General features: G+C 30.9%; 1 protein-coding gene across 1 annotated transcript in view; it reads left to right on the top strand.

Moving 5' to 3' along the window:
• LOC134684294 (transient receptor potential cation channel subfamily M member 8-like) overlaps positions 1-21,588 on the top strand; it is a 35,211-nt gene that overhangs the window by 2,698 nt on the left and 10,925 nt on the right. The window contains exons 4-19 of the mRNA XM_063543581.1: positions 2,466-2,486; positions 3,996-4,034; positions 5,321-5,515; positions 6,403-6,586; positions 8,443-8,564; positions 9,679-9,817; positions 12,192-12,336; positions 13,000-13,111; positions 13,554-13,644; positions 14,608-14,759; positions 15,359-15,472; positions 17,106-17,165; positions 17,482-17,596; positions 19,269-19,448; positions 20,169-20,268; positions 20,531-20,819. Of these exons, the coding sequence (XP_063399651.1) occupies positions 2,466-2,486; positions 3,996-4,034; positions 5,321-5,515; positions 6,403-6,586; positions 8,443-8,564; positions 9,679-9,817; positions 12,192-12,336; positions 13,000-13,111; positions 13,554-13,644; positions 14,608-14,759; positions 15,359-15,472; positions 17,106-17,165; positions 17,482-17,596; positions 19,269-19,448; positions 20,169-20,268; positions 20,531-20,819 (2,058 nt within the window). The remainder of the gene's footprint in view (positions 1-2,465; positions 2,487-3,995; positions 4,035-5,320; positions 5,516-6,402; positions 6,587-8,442; positions 8,565-9,678; positions 9,818-12,191; positions 12,337-12,999; positions 13,112-13,553; positions 13,645-14,607; positions 14,760-15,358; positions 15,473-17,105; positions 17,166-17,481; positions 17,597-19,268; positions 19,449-20,168; positions 20,269-20,530; positions 20,820-21,588) is intronic.

The following is a 21,588-nucleotide window of genomic DNA, read 5'->3' as shown; positions in this document are numbered from 1 at the left end:
GAAAGTCTTACTGATTAAAATACAACAATACGGAACAATTTGTCAATGATTGAATTGAGTAGTGTCAACCCTGTGATTGTGGCCGAATAATCGATATATAGCGAAATCCTAAATACACCGTTTGGTGGTGTGCCTGTCAGATGCGGAACGTATAAGGTAGCAAGTGCATTTAACTGCATCATTCACAGTATAATATAGGATCTATATTATAAAAATTGAGTACACAATTAACATTGAAATGAATGATGGTATATTGTCACTAACTGAATTTCCAATATACCTCTATAACGTAGGCATTAAGATTTAGTTTAACATTAATAAAAACATGTATGTGTATCCTCTATTTAAAATATTGTAAGCAGTTAATTGGTCAATTAGTATTATTCAGCAGACGAGTTCTTTGTGCATTGGGTATAAAGGTTATTCAGCAAACGGGATAAAAAAAAGTTGCGTGTACCTCTAAGGTAGGTGATAAAAAAAGTTGCGTGTACCTCTAAGGTACGTGAAAAAATAGCTACTCGCTTCTCTAGGATACGAGAATATAGTGTTACGTGTACCTCTAGACTTACATGAACAATGTGTACCTCTAGGGTACGTAAACGGTTTGATACGCGTACATCTAGGCTACGTGTTACACAATGAATATTATAACCCGAACGGCCCTCCATATGGTTTAAATGCATTCTCCTACGCCAATAACAAATACTTGCAATTTATCTTTTTATAACGGCATTCAATCTTTGTTTATATTATCATGTTAGAACTGCTTGTCAAAAAAGCAAATATGTTGTAGGGCTATACAAAAAAAAGGAAAAAGGTGAGTTCAACCATAACTTAATTCTTGTCAGTTTTTAAACGCAGTGTATGATCAGTACACTATTTTCCACGACATTGTCCTAGAAAATATTAAAGATGAGTAAACTTACGAAAGACTTTAATTTGATTCTTAATACAATCAGTAGAATTATGAAATAATTGTAATAAATTATTATTGTAATTCGAATATAGAACGTTATCGCCTCTGAAGCATCCATCATCAGTTTTTATGTCAAGGGCGAGGTACGCACACGAGCTAACGTGTTGTTCGGTTTCTCGGTGACTATTTTCTGGAACTCGAACACCGTAGTTAGTTTGTTACCATCAATCATTTGATAAGTCTATTAGGTCGCTATTTTCTTTCAAAACAGAAAGAAATGATCGAGCATCAACGAACAAAAAATGTCTTTATGGGTTCTCATCTCACAATCGTATTTGAAAGATGAAAATTGATGTTTTTTTTCTTTTCAATATCATAGAATTGAATATAATGTTCCTGTTTGATTATAAAAAAAGCCTTTAAAATACGATTGTGAGATGCGAACTGATTTAAGCCAATTTTGAAAGGTTTTATAAACTATTATTTTCTTTCAACTCAATTTTATCCAAATAAGCTTTTTTTAAAAAGAATGTGTTATTTTTATAGCAAACGCCCTTGCAAGACATTTTGTACACAAAGCGGCCACTACATCTTAAAAAGAGGCAAACAAACACTTCTGAATTATTGGTCAAGCCTTTTTCTGACGGTGAAAACTTACACTTAAAAAAGAATGGAAATGGGGAATGTGTCAAAGAGACAACAACCCGACAATAGTAGAAGGTCACCAACAAGTCATCCATATAGCGAGAAATTCCCGCACCCGGAGACGTCCTTCAGCTAGCCCGTAGACAAATATGTATATATACTAGGTCAGTCATAATGAACGCCATACTAAACTCCAAATTGTACACAAAAACCTAAAATTAAAAATAATACAAGACTAACAAAGGCCAGAGGCTCCTGACTTTGGACAGGCGCAACAATGCGGCGGGGTTAAACATGTTTATGATATCTCAACCCTCCCCTATATCTTTAGCTAATGCAGAAAGTAAAACGCATAACAATATGCATATTAGAATTCAGTTCAAGAATAGTCCGAGTCTGATGTAAGAAGATGTAACCAAAGAAAAATTAACAAAATGACAATAATACATAAACAACATCAGACTACTAGCAGTTAACTGACATACAAGCTCCAGACTTCAATTAAACTGATTGAAAGATAATGTCTTCATCATATGAATACCAGGCACAATCTTTCCCGTGAGGATTTTAGAAGCATACCATCATAACATATATGAGAAAAACATAACCCGTGTCATGCAAACAACTGGTTTTTAAATAAATGTGTTTAGTTCCGATGCAAAGACCCTACAAGTGAATCAATATTAACGCCAAAATATGCAATCTTAAATGACCTTACAGTATCGTAACTATATCCCTTCTTAATAACTTTTAAACTTCTCAGAGTCGTTAACGTTCCCAAGGTTTCTTTAAACATGTTTGAGAATTTAATGTTTATTCTGAAAGTTGTTTAATATTGCGATATATTTGAGTGTTCTCTGGTTTGAGCTTTTCATATATTATAATTTTATACTATTTTTTTTAGAGTGTAAAGCTTTCAGTCAAGGTAAGTTATCTAAGTGTCACAAATATTAGTTTCGGGATATGAAATTTATATAACATTACGAAAATATGCACTCGCAACAATTGAATTAACTTAATATTTCCTGACAATATCGAAAGTAAAGACTTATCGTAAATTAATATATTTTTGCGGTTGTTGTTGATTCAAGTACAGTCCCATTTAAATATGTTTTTTAGGAACTGATATTTCCGATACAGATTTTAGAGTATAAACACAAATATGACACTAAATATAATACATACAGTTCAATATCCGAGATACTTTTTGTTGTTGTTGATATATATATAAATCATTTATATGCTGATAAAATCAAATGATTTTCTGCATTAAAAAAAGTTAATTAAATTTTCCAAAAGATAAAATATAAAAAAGATGAATGGTCAGAGTTGTGGAAGATATGTTACCGAGACAGCAGCTCAATGTTTCACACATTTGTAGTCAACACTTGGTCTTCAAAAATAGAAAGGCCATTGTACAGTTTTTCATGCGCTACGCTATCTCGAATCTGAATACAATGAACTCAACTTATCAAAGACCAGCTAAGAATGCATAATTTCGTAAGTAGTTTGATGACAATTTCCATATAGGCTTTGTTTCCTGATTAAAACAAATTTCAAATAAAAAAATCAACCTTGATGTGCTACTTTTGAGTTCAATGAGGTCGATATTTTAATTATCTGCTCAAAATTCGGATTTGTGGCCGTATTTTCTCTTTCGAAAGAAAGACATTACTTTTTTGTTTTAAAAGATAAACACAAATTGTTTTATGTTATGTGATTTCTGTATTAAATAAGTTTTCTAACAATTTATGCGTTTTTTAACAGAAATAACTCATATTTATCAAATGGTCATGCAATTGCTGTATATTTATCAAAAAAATGCACTATTTACAGTTTTATAAAATTTGGTCCATATAATCTCCCTGCAAAATGAAACGAAATACCGTTGTAAAAAATGGGGGTCCATGCATTCGTTTTCAAATGAAATCAGTTTGAATGATAGAAACAGTCGAAAATGCATCTATTCACGATATGTCACAGTTGACGTCGCGAAAATAAGATTTCACGTTAGCAACGTCATTACCTCCCCTGTAACTGTATCGTATGCCCTTAAATCTATATTTTCAACCTTTTTTCTCAAAACTAAATCTAGATCTTCAAATATTAGACAGTGAAGGTTGGTCGAAACCCTACTGCTAATCAAAAAACAAATTACACTGATGTATTCTATAATTAAGTCTGAAGTAAATTTTAAGTTATTTCTAATTTTTAGGCGTTATGGAAAGTGAACAAACATTCATTTGGCTTCCACAATAACTATGTGTGGTATGATACTATGCAACTAAACATTGTATAGGGCTCGTATGAAAATTTGATATTTTTTTTTAATCATAGAGATTATTTCTTATTTCAAAAACATCTTCCTTGGTGTTACAAAAAGGTAAATGGAAAATATTATTTTTTCTGATATCTTTTTTACTTTTCCTATTAGATAAATGAATCAACATCCTATGTGCCTCCAGAGTCAACGGTAAGTATACATTTGATGAAACAATGTTACATTGTAGTACTTATATCTATTGGGAAAAAATATCAGTTATATTAAGTATTCAAAGTTAGAAATGGTTTTTAAAAATGTATCAGAAATGGTTATTAAAAATTTATTAATGCATTTTCATTTTGATTCATTTGAACCATATAATGATAATAAAAATACAACAAAGGGAATTAATGCCAAAACCACTAGTTAAACCTAAAATTGCAACCTGCTTTTTGCAAATTTGGTTCAAAAACAAATAGAAATAAGTTAATATAGTTAACATATTTCATTCAACTCTACCTCTGGTATTTGGATAATCCGACCCCCCCCCCCCCCCAAAGAAAAAAAAATACAAAACAGTATCAGTACAATAGACCATGTCAACAACCGCAAACTCCGAAGTAAATAAGAGATTTAGACACAGACAAAGAAATAGAATAACATGTCCAAGTTACGTAAATAAGAAGTATGACACTTTTGTTTTTCATTACACTTTTGGTCTTGGTTCATGCATGTATCAATTACTGCGAATATCCCTTTTTGTAAAATATCACACTTTGATTTGTTGTCCATAAATAAGTACAGTCCTAATTTTATTTTAAAAATAAATAAAGACGATTTGATACTTTTCCTGCAATAGTATCTTTTAACGAAGAATAAATACATACAGACGGATGGTCTGATAGATAATGATCCCGTAAAATTATTACCAGTAAACAAGTGACGGAGGTGTATGCTTGTGTAGCCCCCCCCCCCCCTTTACATCCATAATTCATTTTCCTAAAAGTATAAATCCACTTATTTGGCACGGTCATTGATAGCATACTTGAACTTAATTACTACGCATAGCTGTATCTTTGTCAAAAGGTGTAGTACAAAAATGTTTATGTTGATAGTTTTTAGTATCAAATAATAGTTAAGGGTTCACTGTAGAAGGCTTGTTGAAAGTAATGGTTCACATAATCACATCATTATAGATGGACACATTTGCCTGTCTATTTTGTAGCGCTATCTGACCATATACGACGTACGATTCTAGTGTCCCCCTTTATTTATCGCAGTGCAATATATGAAAAATAAAATCCCAAAAAAAAACTGAACTCCGAAGAAAATTTAAAACGGAAAGTCTCTAATCAAATGGCAAAATCAAAAACTCAAACACACCAATCAAATGGATAACAACTGTCGTATTCCAAAATAAGCATTCGATTAAATAAAAATATATAAAAAAAATAGTTAGTCATTGCGGATTGTGTATCTGGCTTATTTTATTTTAGACTCTGCTCTCCGACACAGAAAGTAGTGGAAGTAATGAATTATCGAAGAGAGGTGATACTGCTTCAAAGACCTCTGTCAAATCAGATTTTCGGTCTCTAGAGATCAATCCTTTATACAGAAAGACGGATGAAGACCCAGTTGCTGAATTAGTGAAGGATGTTGCAGATGTTCAGCAAAAAGAGAACGAAGAGCCGGTATTTATATAATTACTCTGTACAGGAACCGCTACAGTGGCATGTAAAAATAGTTTTTTTTTATTTAAAGAAATAATTATTATGAACAATGAAAGGAAATCATTGTAAATTAATCAAAGTTTTTTTTTAATGTACACAACCAAAAATCAATGTTTATCTATCATTTGACTGAATTGCATCGGATACAAATCATCTACCTCATGTGAATACGTATCATTGCATTTATTTCGCTATTTCGTGTTTGAAAAATACTACGAAATTGTGTTACTGTTGTTTCAAGACATCTACAAAACAGACCAACATTTATCTCATGTATCGTACACAACTACTTTTGCATAGGTATTATTTATATACCACAAATCTGTTGTACTGGAAATCTACTTTTAATATTCAGTACTATTGTGTAACTTACGAATTATTGTAATATGTAAGTACCTATATTTGACAGTACTTGATTTGTACTTAAAATTTAAGTACTACAGATTTTTGGTTGCACGGTTACATTTTCAGCATTTTGAACGTTTGTCTTTTTCAAATCTCATGAAGTTATGATGTTCAAACCTGGAATTATACTGTGATAATTCTTGGTATTATTGGTGTACCAATATTTTAAGTACAAATCAAGTACTGGAACATACAAATACCTAAATATTACAATAATTTTAAAGTAAAGAAATAGTACTAAATATTAGAAGTAAATTTCCAGTACTACAAATTTTAAGTACAGAAATAGTACCTATGCAAAAGTAGCTGTGTATGTAAATATTCCAAAATCAATCAAAGTCTTAAATATGTACATGCATACAATGTTTCAACGTGCACCAGCATGACGCAGCTCAAGTATATGTATTCAGATCTCAATTACTTTATTTTCTTTCCTCAACAAGACCAGAGAAACACCAATAGTGGATACATCAGTAGCATCACCAATATCGTTAGATGTTATAAAAGGCAACCCTCGAATGGTATTGTCTGTTATTGGTGAATACAGCAAACTGGTTCACGGTTATACTAAAAAGGACAAAGAAACTCTGATGAAATCATTTAAGAATATCAGTATACGAGCAGGAAGTATGTATTTAAATGTTTAAAATATCTATAATTGTATACAATAAATTTCAACTAAAATGTAAATTAAAGTCAATATTTCGTATTATAAGTTTTTTGGCAAACCTGCATACTTCATACCTTTATCACTATTTCTCAGTATGGAACTGCATATTTGTTCATTGTGACAACTTTGTACATTACAGATACATGTACTAGTATGCGGAATACTTTTAAGTTTCAATTTTTTTTTTACATTTTATCATTCAGATCCAGTTTTTTGCATTACTGAACTTTTCTTCCAATCTTTTATTGTAGCCAAATCCGTCTAGAGTTTTATTTTAGAAAACATCAAATTTTTGCGCTTTTTCTAAATTCACAAGATTTGTTTAGTTCGTCGCATGTATATAGCGGAGCATAGTAGTAGAATTAACGTTCGCATTTCTAGTCCCCTAAGAAATGTCAAGTTTTTTTTTAAAGATGATAAGGTCTCTTCATATAAGAGATTTACGGAAAGTTTCGGTTCCGACTGTTGACTCCGACTCTGACTGGAAAAAATAAAGGGGTCGTCTCAAAAAAATAGATTAGAGGTACACTTGATTCATACGTTGTCCATAAGCGGAGCATACTATTGCTCCACCGAAAATCAGAATAAAAATTTGAATCAAGAGTTTCATAACAGCACATTTCACTCAGAAAAGTCTGCTAGCTCATACACATATACATTAAGCTTGACACAATATTTTGATTGATTTATCCTTCATTTATGCCATAGGTATACATGTAGATAAATGTATTTAAACTTATCTTTGATATTCAAAAAACAAATCTTCAATCTTTTTTGTTTTTTAAATGCCGAGATAAAATAGTTGTGGTAAAGACATTTTAAAATGTTTGTAAATTGCTTAGTTTAATTTGCCAAAAACACAACTTTTTATCAGTCTTCCAAGTTGACAATTTGTATGCCGATAACACGTGGAATTAAATTAACGGAAAGAGGTGCACTCGATTGTCGTCCCTCTCTCCAAAAAAAAAATCATCTCGCATATTGAATTTCAATATTTTTAGAAATTCGCTTCAAACGGCATGTACATGTACATGCTCACTTAGCTATTTGAAAGTTAATTTCTATAATAAAGTTGAAGATAACAATTAATGTACCCTGTTAGAAAACAAAAGTTTCTTCAGATTTTTTCTGTTTTAAATCTTCACCCTGCTGATTAAACGGAGTTTCCCCCCAAAAAAATGATTCAGATCATTCTGTAATGGATAACATTTATCCAAATCGTCATCCATTTTCAATTTTATCCTGACGTGTAAAAACGCCAGTTACGCGACAACAAATCAACAGAAAACGTGACAAACAGAAATGCAAGGGTCAGAATTAAATAGAATCATTGCCGAGTATACAATTCTTGTCGAATATTCCGTAACTCTTTGTGGAGGCACCCAAGAGAAAAATTCAGACAAATTGTTGAAGCTGTTCCAGGATTTGTAAACAGAAGACAAAATAAAATCGTATTGTAAAATCTTGTTTAACTAAATTGTACATCGAAATGCTTAGTAATTAGTACCTTTTATTATTTTGAGACGACCCCCTTCATTTTACCTGTCAGAGTCGGTGTCAACAGTCGATACCGAGACTTTCCGTAAATATCTAATAAGACGTTGACTACTTCTCTCCATTTAATATAATTGAATTACTTCTTTCGATTTGTTAAATGTTTATTCTACTGCAAGTGGAACTTGGCGCAGATGTTATATACTCTTACGGGTGTTTCCATTGTATTCATATTATATCTAATTCTTTCCGTTCCAGGATTGGATAGTTCCACAATTACTCTAATACGATTCATTACTGGTTGATTTGATTATTACAGGATGTGGGTTTCTCTACCATCAAAGAAAAATGAAATGGATGCGGAAAATTGAGAATACCGAAGAAATTGTAGTGAAGGATGTTCCTCCATTAGTATATCGGTATTTTGAAAATGACGTAGAGGTAAAACTTAGTTAAAAGGATCACTTTAACAAAAATGATAGAATTAATTCAGTCCTGTACATTTTTTCCCGACAAAACCTTAATTTTTATTCTGTTTGATTTTACTTCAGAAATATCTCGGAGATCGAATGACATGTTTGACGATTGATATGAAAACAACAAATTGTATATTCAAATATAATTCTGTGTATTTGCTATTACTAGTTTCTTTAAAATAGACAATAATGTCATGTTAATTATCGTGTAACTTCTGTTTGTCCCATTTTGTCATGTTCGTCTGTACGTCTAAAGCATTGGATTTTTTTTCTTTTCTTTAGCTTGACTTTACCTACAGTTATACAATTTATACTAAATGCCTTCTTCTACTTAACTCAGATCAATTAAGAAATTGACTGGCGTGACTTTTATCGTTCCTCAGTTATACCCCATCATGCATATAAAAATAAAGAAATTTATTGTTTGCGTTTTCTGACTGCAGTTTGCCTAAAACAAAAATTACGAAATAACAAAATTAACCGAACTGCGAGAAAAGTTTTCAACCGAAAGTTTATAATCAATTGGCAAAATCAAAGGCCGTATCGTATTCTTGACTTGGTATATGTAGAAAATAGCGTAATGGACCTGGTTTTATACAATGTAGCTTGGTAAAATTTCTTTATTTTGCCAAAGGTGTGTGAACACAAGAAACATAGATAACAGGTATAAGGGACACACAAGCCAATATTGTGTTATAATTTTTATCACTTTAAAGACAAGAAAAAAATGTAAACATTTACCAGATTCGTAATAACAGAAGTAACACGACGGGTGTCACCTGTGTAGTATGATCTGCTTACTTATAAGAACCCGAGATCATCCCCGGTGGGGTTCGTGTTGTTTGTCATAAGTTTTCTATGTTGGGTCTTGTGAACTATTATTTGTTTGTTTTTCAATCTTTTTTTTAGTTATGGCATTCTCCATCAATGTTGACATGTTTCATGGAATGATGTTCTCAAAATTGATTTAAAATGTTTCATATCTTCGAATCTTACTATTCCTCAATAACATGGAAAAAAATCACGCAAAAATGAATTAACAGTAGATTGGTATCATCTTTTCATTTTTCATTATGCAGAGTTTACCACTTAAAGAACATAAAGAAGAACAGTTCCTGGAAACCAATTCTCGTGATTATAATATAAAACTTTTAGAAATAGAAAGTCATATTAATACATCTCTTCACGTAAAATTTGGAGATGAGTCAGGCAAAAGAGGTAAACATTCTTTTTCTTCTTAACATTCTACTGTTATTTGTTTATATATATATATATATGTCGTGTACAAGTTGCGTTTTTGTACAGGTTATAACATGTACAAAAATATTGTACATGTTATAACTTGTATAATGTAAAAATACAAGTTATAACATGTACAAAAGTACCTCATACATGTTATAACCTGTACAAAATATTGCTTAAAAATGGTTCTAACTTATACAAAATTTAAGATAAACCTTAATGAAGTAAAATAAACGTTTAAACTCACCAATGCATAAAGACCAACAATAAATAGACCAGAACGTGTCTTTTTCTGTAGAGGACAATGGTCACAAAGTTGCAGTTATACATGTTGCATGACTTATGTTGGCAAACTGTGTTTTCATGTAATGTTTATGAAGTCCATCATGGCTTTAATAAGTGTGACACTATTTACTAAAAGCTTGCATTGCCTGAATGACAATTACATTAGAAACTAGTAACTAAATTCTTCCGAAAATTTTAAGAACGATTCCCAATAATTTTAGGTAATACTCCTCCCTCTCGTTTTATAGCATGCAAAGACTAAAACAATGTCTTATATGCTTACTCTGTAAACGCAAGAGAGAGCTGAAATAGTTTTCATTGGACCACGTTTTATCATAAATACCTTTGGATCTACTCTTCAACATGTTTGGCCTTCAATATTACTCATGTAAATTTTTAACTCAATTTTTTTTATAAACTATAAGATTGTTGAATTAGGCGAATGTCTTTTTGATGTTTTAGATATATATCCTCTACTTTGAAAGCATATATTTATGTGTCCTTTAGATGTTGTCTGTTCCATGGGCGGGTTGTGGTCTTTTAGACACATTCCCAATTTCAATTCCCAATTTTATTTATAGACACATCCTGGCTAACCTCTTATGTCTTTTAGTGTCAACTAGAATGAAAGTATTTTACTATTGCCTTCAAAGGACACTCACAATTATAATTCATCAAATAAAGATATGTCCAAAGATAGTCATAAGAGGATCATAAGACATGTCCTAAGATATACCTTATGACAGGTCTTAGCAATGCTTCAAAATACAGTTCCTGGAAATTAACTGTATCAAAAATGAACAAAACACACTAACATGAAGAAATAATGCAAAAAGTTATGAAAATACTGTTGAGGTCAGTATCATCTGTTGCGATAATAGAAACGTATCCTTATTTTTCGATTTTGTACAAGTTAAAATCATTTTTAAGCAATATTTTGTACAGGTTATAACATGTATGAGGTACTTTTGTACATGTTATAACTTGTATTTTTGCATTATACAAGTTATAACATGTACAATATTTTTGTACATGTTATAACCTGTACAAAATCGCAACTTGTACACGACATATATATATATATGTACCATAACATACTTTTTGGTGTTTTGTTGTATATCACTATCTGAAACTAAAAGGACTACCATTTCATTCTACAATTCAATGTTTTACCATGCATATCAACTCCGTCATAATTGAATAACAACACAAAACACAGGTTGCCACCGGGATATCAACCTTGATGTACAAAATAAAGCATCGGTCGCCATTTAAATGTTTCTCGGAACTATAATGTGAATCAACTTATCAAACAATGCTTCATCAATTAGAAACTTCAATATCAAATTGAACGTTAGACATTGACCTTTTAGTGGGGCAGGATTAGAAAATTGGGCAAGTGAATTAATATGCTAAATTTCTGCTTTGAAAGAAGTCATTTTGTACAAAATTGAAGATGAATAATATAGGGAAATGTTGTATGATTGCTAATAAGACAACTCTCAACAAGGAACCAAATCATAGAAATTAACAACTATATGTCACCGTATGGTCTTCGACAAGGAATATTGCCCATTCCGCATAATCAGCTATAAAATCCCAGAAATAACGAATGTAAAACAATTCAAGCGCGAAACATAACGTCAAAATTTATGCACGAAGAATGAGCGAAAAACAAATATGTCACACATGAACTAACGACAACAACTCAATTACTGGATCCTTACTTGGGACAGCCACATACGTACATAATTCGGTGGGGTTAAACATGTTAGCGAGATGCCAAATCTCTTCCTAACTTGGGACAGTGGTAAAACAGGACCACATAAGAACTCACTATACAAATCAGTTGGAAAATGGTTTAAGAACATGTGAAAAATAAAATTCCATCTACAAAAAAAAACTTATAACCCCATGATGGATGGGGTAGGAAAAAAGTAAATTTAACAAATTTGCATATCAAATATTTGTCGAATATTTTAAAGGATCAGTTAACTTTTAATTGATTATACTTTGAAAAATTTGGGTACAGTCGCACATAGTAATAACATTTGTCCTATTATAGTTAGAGTACCAGTTGTTTTGGTAGTTGTAAACGGGGATTTAGACACACTGTCACATGTTGCGAAGGCGGTGCAGTGTGGTATGTCAGTAGTGGTTACAAAAGGATCCGGAGGAGTAGCTGACTTACTTGCAATGTGTATTGAAGAGTAAGGATGAAATTATATGAATCTTAAAGTAACCTTAACTCAGTACTAAAATGTAAAGTTTTGCAAGAACCTACAATAAATATAAAAGCAATACGGAAGATACCAAAGGAAAATTTGAAATCATAAGTCGAAAACAAAACTGACAACGACATAACAAAAAGACGAAAAGCAACACAAAAGACAGGTTTTAGTGTTAACGACTCAGCATAGAAAACTTATACTGAGAAGCAAACCTTACCACACAAACGGAAGGTCGAATGAGCATATATCGAAAGGCCTACTATCATTGTTACTCATAATTAGTATCGCTTTGTAAAAATTGTGCACCTGTGTTAATATACGTAAACAGAATAACATGTTAGTTTTGTAAAACATTCTAGCATATAGGAATGTATGTCACTCAACTGTACCATCTGATAAAACAACACCCTTAAGCTCTTTTGTGTATACCTGAACAACAATTATTTTCTATCTATACTGTTTCTTCGACTTTTGTCGGATTTTAAAAAATTTCTAGATCTATGATGATAGTTAGTTCAAACCTTGCATGCTTTTCTCGTTCTTATACTTCTGATTATTTTTTTATTTTTTATTTGAACAAATTTTATTTACAGATTGTGGTTATTTTTGGTATTACATAATCATATGTTTATTTTCTTTAAGCATACGAAACCTCCGAAAAGTTTCGCCGGTAGTACTAAATAGAAAAATAACAGAGGAAGTATATACAAAAATGGAAACAGCTGTACATATCATTGCTAAACGTTATTGGCTGGTAATCTATTTTACTTAAATTGATTCGCATATGTGTTTATATTTGCCACCTATATAGAGTATTTGCCTCGGTGATATATTTAAATCTTAAATTTCTGGTGCAAATGGAATTGATATTTTTGAAAAAGTTTTTTCGTTTAAAAGATTCGTTTGTTTATTAAATTTATATTGTTTTGTTTTTTTCGTATCAAATTTTCTTTGAATTAAAATCAAGGGTGAATAGTTATAAGGGCTAGGTACTGGAGGTCTTACAATTAAGTGATTTGCATATTGTTACAGATCATATTATCATGATCATCATTTATATAAGTAGTTGTTGTCTTTAATTTGAAATAGTTGATGATAATCATGCATGTTTAACTTACTTTTATATGCGTGTATGTTTTTTTTTATTTAAATGAATTTACTGTTTTCGTGAGCAGAAATGTCATCATTTGTTTTAGATCACAATATTTGAATTGATATGTGACACACCAGAAAGCTTATGGGAAAGGCTAACAGACGGGATAATCAGAGCTTGGTCATTTGACCAAGGTATATTTATTAACTATTAAGCCATCACCTAATTGTTTTCGACTAAAATGTGTCTTTCTGTGGTAGCCTTACGATTATATCATCATACATTAACATCTGCAACCTGCGAAAATAAAATTCATGGTACCAAAAAGTCAAATCACAAAAATCGGAAAGTCCATAATCACATGGCAAAATCAAATAACAAAACGCATCAAAAACGAATGAACAAGAACTGTCATATTCCTGACTTGGTACAGACATTTTCAAATATAGAAAAGGGTGGATTAAAACTGGTTCTATAGCGCTATCCCTCTCACTTTAATGACAGTCTTATCAAATTCCGTTATATTTACATTGATGCGTTAAATAAATAGACACAATAAATAAAATAGTCTAAATATGGGTACATCAGTCATCATCGTATAACAATTGTAAAAGGGACAATTCAACAGAACACAAAAACATCTACTATCTACGAACACACTCATTGATTTGAGTGTCGGACATAAATTTGTCGTTCAAAGTGCATACAAACAATTTTAAAATTTACATATGCAATGTTAGCATACATGCGCATTTATATAACCAAGCATTCTTAAGTGATGCTTGCGATCAACCTTCTTGAACATTTTAAACCTAGTACAAACGTTGAAAAATCAGCCTACACGAGGACCCAACAAAAAAAGTTATAAAACAAATCAAATGCTTTACGTACTTGATTAAACTATTTTGTTATGCAGAATCTTCAAAAATTGCACGAAGAACATATATCAAACTGATGTACATAAATTTTAACTGTCAATGTTCACAATAAACACTTTTTGTTTGATTTTACAACGAAACAATATCGACACTATTGATCATACTGAGCAAGTCTATATCAAAACGTTTTAGTCCATTGGAAAAAGAACTGTTCGTTTACATTCGTATATCCGGAACCAATTGCTTCAGCGAAACAATATCAACTTCTTAATGTTTCAGAGGCAAACTACAGTTTGTATGTGCCATCTTTTAAAACAATTGACACAGGTGTCATCTCAATTTCAAAATTTGCTGCTGATATTGATTGGCTGTCTAAAAAAGAACTGTTTGGTGGATACTGTTTGACGTCATCTGAACATAGCAATGAACGGGTAATTTTACAAGATTAAATACAATTAAAACAGTGTGGTTTGTGCTGATAAACAATAATTTCAATTTAAATTTCAGAATGTCATTTTGAATAAAACATTCAATAACTAATAATAATAAATGCTAAAGTTAAATTAGATTTAAAAGTGTTATCCTTTATCATAATGAAAAATTTTGCAAGCTCAAAGTTGCCTCAGTCTTTTCTTTCTCCCAGACGTGAGCAGTTATGTTAGATTTGTTTTTATGCCCTACCTACTATAGTAGAGGGGCATTATGTTTTCTGGTCTGTGCCTCCGTTCGTCCGTCCGTCTGTCCCGCTTCAGGTTAAAGTTTTTGGTCAAGGTAGTTTTTGATGAAGTTGAAGTAGAATCAATTTGAAACTTAGTATACATGTGCCCTATGATATGATCTTTCTAATTTTAATGCCAAATTAGAGAATTTATTCAAACTTCACGATCCACTAAACATAGAAAATGATAGTGCGAGTGGGGCATTGGTGTACTATGGACACATTCTTGTTTTATACTACATGCAATACACAATAATCACTACTATTTTATTAAACCTAGTAACCACAGGTGTATACATTTTTATTTTTCAGTTGAATGAGATTGTGTCTTCCGCAATCCTTGACCAGACAACCGATGTTATACGACATTTGAAGAATAGAAATATCAATTTTGATGACCGTTTTGTGAAAGATTTATATAAAAAGGTAGACCTTGTATTCATACAAAAAAGTTGTCTAACAAGTATTAACTACATTTTTAGAAACATGTAAGGTAAGGAGAAACCTATATAACATAAAGAAATGAAATGCAATGTATACATATTAAAAAGATATATTAAACGTTCAACATGGCAAATCAAAAATTGCATAACATATATAAACACCTATAACTTATAAATAATAAAACACTTTCGAGTCAACATATACCACGAATCTAACAAACCAAAAATCAAAATGTTTTTTTCAGTTTCAAATAACGTTGTACATATAAAAAGTACAATCACAAAAATAGTGAACTTAGAGGAAAGCCAATTCGGAAAGTTCATAATCACAAGGCAAAATCAAATATTAAAACGCATCAAATACGAATGGACAAGAACTGTCATATTCCTGACTTTGCACAGGCAATTTCAAATGTAGAACATGGTGGATTAAATCTGGTTTTAAAGCGCTTACCCTCTATATTTTTGATGACAGTCTCATCAAGTTCCGTTATATTTACAATGATGCGTTAACTATACAGACAGAATACATAAAATAGTCAAAAATGGGTACAACAGTCACCAACGTGTAACAACTTTAAAAGGAACAATCATTCCTGTGTATTTATTCATCCATTTCAGACGTGTTTTAATTGTAAAACTTTGATTAATTTCAGCATCATATTGTTTTTGTTATAAATTTTTGTTTTAAACTTTATTCATAAATGGTACATTTTGTGTATAAGTGTATGTTTTTTCAAGCATTTTTGAAACTCTATGATTAAACAAAATTGGAAAAGATGCGAATTCAAGGAAATTCATAGGTGAACTCATCTTATTTTTTCATTTGATATCCATTTAAATTAGTTTATGTATATTTTTTAACAATAAAATGTATTAACAAAAGGATTGCTTCAAATTTGATGAATATACCTGCAAAATATATATATATTTTTAACAATACATGTAATAAAGTGCACCTTTTCTACCTAAAAAAATATGAAATTTTGGTTGCTTAGCAACCAGAAATAAATTGGAGTCCGAGTGTTTTAAGATAAGTTTAGTTATATATCAACCTTATATTTTCTTAAAAATATGGTCAATAGTGAATAACTTGCTGGTAATTGTTGCTATGAAGATTTAAAAATTTGTCAAAACTTGAAAAAATGGAAAATAGCTAAATATGAAAAATGGCTTATTTTAGACCTGTTATAGCTTGGTGATGAAAAAAAATAAAATTGATGTAAACGGGTTTTTTAATTCAGTTTGTATTATTGTTTTAGTATATAAATACCATCTGAGTTCTAATAATTACATATATACTAAATTGATGAATAAAATATGTCAGTTTTAGCCTTGGATTGTTGATTTTCAGACTCATTTTGTAGGAAATGTTAGATTTCAGTTTCCATAGCAACCATTTATCTATGTCCCAATTTTTTTTCCTGAATGACTTATATCATTAAAACCTTTCACCAAGTAAGTTTTCAATAGATTCTGAAAACCTCAGTATATCACCCTTTGCATATGTCTTAGGTGACTGGTACTAAATAGATTAACAGTTCACTCCGAGGTTAAAATCAAATAGTATCCAAACTTATAAGAAAGGTATCATGGCCAATACGTCTCTTTTTCAGACTATTCAAATGAACAAGAAAAAGGAGAATGAGGGTCATACTGTAGTTGATATATGGAAGGTAAGCTGTCCCAATTTACAATTTTTTTACCAATGGTCGAGTAAATCGGCTATGTGTGCTCTTTATTGGACATTGCTTTAACAAGCATTGTATGAATTAAATTTTAGAAGTTCACATTAAGTCACATATATATATATAACCATTTGCAGTAAAAACAAATACATCATAAATCTTCATTGTTTTATTGTTTATTTTTTAATCTATTTATGAACAGAAAAGTCCTTACCTGTGTCAGTTTCAGTCAAATATACAATGAAAATATTGAATTGAGATTTAATTATTCTGTTAACGTTTATTGTATTCATCTAATTATTAGAATGCAAGTCAAGAGGCATATGACTACTTGGAACAGGACACTTTGAAAGACCATTTGGGGCAAACGAAATCGGCAAACGATGCTGAATTCCAAATAGGAAATCGCTTGTTAAAATGTAAGATACATTGAGCATTAAAGTAGTGATGATAGCTACACATATTTTTTTCTTGATGATATATATTTTTTGAAGGGTAAATAGCTGCTACAACAAATATTCCTATAATAAACACAGAAAAATACTGTTATTCGTGTACCACACATATGTATTAAATATTGGTTGTTCATAATTTGTCTTTGATTTATATATTTTTTCCCCAAAGTGGTCGGTTGTTGTTATTTTTGGCTTACTTTCAAATTTGGTATTGTTTTACTACTTTCAAATAATAGGGTCTATAATAAAAGATTTGAAGTGTGTGGGTTTTCGTCTGAGAATTCTAAACATACAAAATATTACGACTTGTTTGAACGTTCGAAATTCATTATACTGATGATATTTTTGTCGTTTGTCCGATCATATCATGATACATTTATACGTAAATTGTAATTGAAATAACTAGACCTACTTTGATTCATAAAAAATATTCTTCAACGTAGAATTCAATATCTTGATTAATCATAGAACACGACGCACTTTCTAAATAAACCTCCCCAGATAAATTAAAATATTTTTCTTTTAACTTCACATTTCGCTTTAAAGGTCATGTAATTTGACTTACCTTTTCAGTGTTTGATGACTATACAGTTATCCCAGCTAATTCGGAATAAGGGAAACCGCAGTGACTGCATATGCTCATGAAGTATACATCATCCAGTTGAAACCATATTCCATGGCGTGCTTTACTCTTCTGAATTACAATAATAACGTTTAACAATAGACTGTAAACCCAAGTCTTAAAGTTGAAACTATCCCTTTAACTGTTTTATGGATGCCATTCAATTGACGAAAACAATAACGTAATATCGAATCAATTTCCATACTTGAATGAATCTCATCACAAAATGTGTACTTACTATGACAGATTTCATAGGGACACAAGATAAGTGACCATTCATCTTTTACCTAGGCTAAGATTTAAAAAAAAAAGTGAGAGGAGGGAGTGGTTGGTGTTGCTTAGTTGTTAATTGTTGTGAAGTGTTTTGTATATGCCTCCTCGTTGCTCTTCGTCTTTTATATTTTAGCCATTGCGTTGTTATTTTGTCTCAACTTGAGTTTTGAATGTAACATGGACTCCGCATTTTCTGTTCTTATGTTGTACTGTTTCACCACTGTAGGGGTAGAGTTATCATTTATGTCAAGGAAATTATTGTACTAAATATTCAAAGTATGAATGAAATATATATATATATATATATACCTAACGTGAAATGAATAAATAACACATGATATTTCAAATTTCACAGCAAGATACGCTTTGACGGCATAAAAAATTACATATAACATTAAAAATCAAAAGTAATTTCACATACTTGGATTTGAATTGTCGGCCAATACGTACTTTTGGTTTGGTTTATTGAGACGAAAGATATCAAATACCAATCTGTAGTAGCATGGTACATCACAATTTCCATGGCCAGCTGTAATTTATGCTACAAACATTTACGCCAAATCAGCACTGAAAAAAAGGATCGACATCGTTTACATATACAGTCCATTTAAGTGTGAAAATGTTTATAGTGGTTATCGAACTAACTGAAAAATCGTAACACTGATAAATGTGTAGTCTTCCTAATAATATGTCAGACACTAAAAAAAACTTTAATTAAGATGATTGCGTTACTATCACTAGGGCTTTGCTTTTCAAGAGTTGGAATGGTAACTTGTTGTCAAAAAACAAGAAAACCTGAGTCAAAAGAAAGCATAAAGAAATCTGTACATGGACAAGGTGACAGTGGATTTAGATTTTGTGTCTTGTCGAATAACAGAATAGTTGCTAGTGAATTATGGACAACATGTAACAATCCAATGTGTAGGTATTATTTATATTAGGACAACACTATTCATTTAGTATTCACTCACTTGGCTTGGGTAATCACGTTCTTACACATTAGATTAAAGTGTGTTTAGTCTCTACTCGAACGAATTTGATTGTATTTTTGGACACCCGTGATCATTCTTGATTTTACAACATTCATGCAGATCCTTAAACTTTTTAACTTTGGAAAAAACATCAACGTTATAATTTGAAAATCTTTGTTCAATCGCGTTTAGTAAGCAGTAAGCTATCATTTTATTTTTCTTCAGAAGAAATTCATGGTGGGAAACACGTTACTATAAAATAATAAGAGCTTAGAAACACACCGTCTATTTTTCTGCATTTCAGCAATCAATAAAGTGATATTGTTTTTTAGCATATAACTTTTGTGCTTTGTAGTGGCTGCTATATTACCTGATACTCTAGCTAATATATAACTGTAGGAAGCAGATGTGTCTTGATAAGTTACGATCCTCTGTAGACTGAAGTATAACGAGCTCCTATAAAGTTGTCTGCCAAATTACTGAAATCATATTCTTAGAAACATATTAGCCACATCCTGTGTTCTATGTGTGTCAAATAGAAAAAACGGCAATCGCTCACATCTATCTATTAGTGTTTCGGAGTGTATTTTTCAATATAGGTCATAAGACTTTGAAAAATATCAAAACATAATGCATATATGTATCATTGTCTTTCATTTGAAATTTTCAGTAACAGCTTTGATAGCCAGTTGCTACCTAAAGGCTATGGCTAAGATTGCAGAAAATTGGTTTGAGGATTCACTTCAACACAATTTAGAGGATCATTCAAAGTAAGAGTATTTAAAATGTATATCTCAAGTATATTATAATGTTTTTTTTCAAATATCCAGTTTATTTGCTTCATCAGTTTCAGTTCGGTATTCCTAATAATTTGATAGATCATCTAATGTAAGCCTGTCGATATGCAGTAGATTTTAATTAATTTTAGAGCTTTCATTTCTTGTGTACAAATTTTATAGATGTTTAGTCTCTACTCAATATTTGATTAAACGTTTTCTATACATATTTTCTGTTGATGAATCCTAATTTCAGCCTTTTCTCAAAGAGAGCTGAAATTCTTCTAGACAAACTTTTTAAACATAACGAAGCGATGGCAACTCAAGCACTAGATCATGTTTCTGAAGTTTGGGAATACGTTGAGAGTCCTCTTCATTTTGGACATCAGTTTGGCATGGAAGAATTTATTTCCCATACATCTACTCAGAAAGACGCAAACAAGCGACTGTATTCCTATAGAAATGACAGAACAGATAATAATGATGATACCACAAATGACAATGAAAACAATGCCCAACATCCGGAGTTTACCGCCTTTATCAAGGTAAAACTTTCAAAACAAAATGGGATGATTTTAGTCAGTTTCTCTTTCATAAATATTAGATCATTGATTATTTCTTTGTATAATCTTAGTTTATGAAATATTCGTTTGGCATTAACGTGTTGTCAATTGATGCCAAAGTTCTTTTTTGAATTTTGGATCATCAATGCTCTTGAAATTTGTACTTAATATTTATAACTATTTTGATATGAGCGTCACTGAGTCTTATATAGACGAAACGGTCGTCTGGCGTACTAAATTATAATCCTGGTTCCTTTGATAACTATTCTTTAATTTGAATGTCACTAAAATTGCGCTTTCAGATTATTTAAGGTCTAAATTATTTGGGAGTCTAAAATAAAAATGATAGAATGTGTTCATTCATTGTCAAAATGTAGTATCTATTGATACATGTTCAAAAATATTATAAAAATGATAGGTCACCGCGCATTTTCTGAAGCTACAAGTTGTGACAAAATGACAAATTTTGTATGGATTATACAGGAAAAAACACCATTTTGTGAATAGAAACTAAACAAAATGATAGAATTGTATAATAAATTAGGAAAAGATAGCTTTCAGACAATACTTTGAGAATATCAAAAGAAAAGGTAGGGTCACCGTACATTTTTTCCGGCTAATAGACAAAATAGGAAAATTTCATGAAGAGTCCTTGCACTGTTTTAGAGTTACCTCCCCTTAAAATGCCAATTTGAAAATATTCAAAAAACAACCAAAAATAATCTACACTTGTAAAAATTTAATATTTCTA

The sequence above is a fragment of the Mytilus trossulus genome, chromosome 9, assembly GCF_036588685.1.
Source record: "Mytilus trossulus isolate FHL-02 chromosome 9, PNRI_Mtr1.1.1.hap1, whole genome shotgun sequence".
Classification (NCBI taxonomy): domain Eukaryota; kingdom Metazoa; phylum Mollusca; class Bivalvia; order Mytilida; family Mytilidae; genus Mytilus; species Mytilus trossulus.
This window is presented reverse-complemented; position numbering and strand designations above follow the sequence as displayed.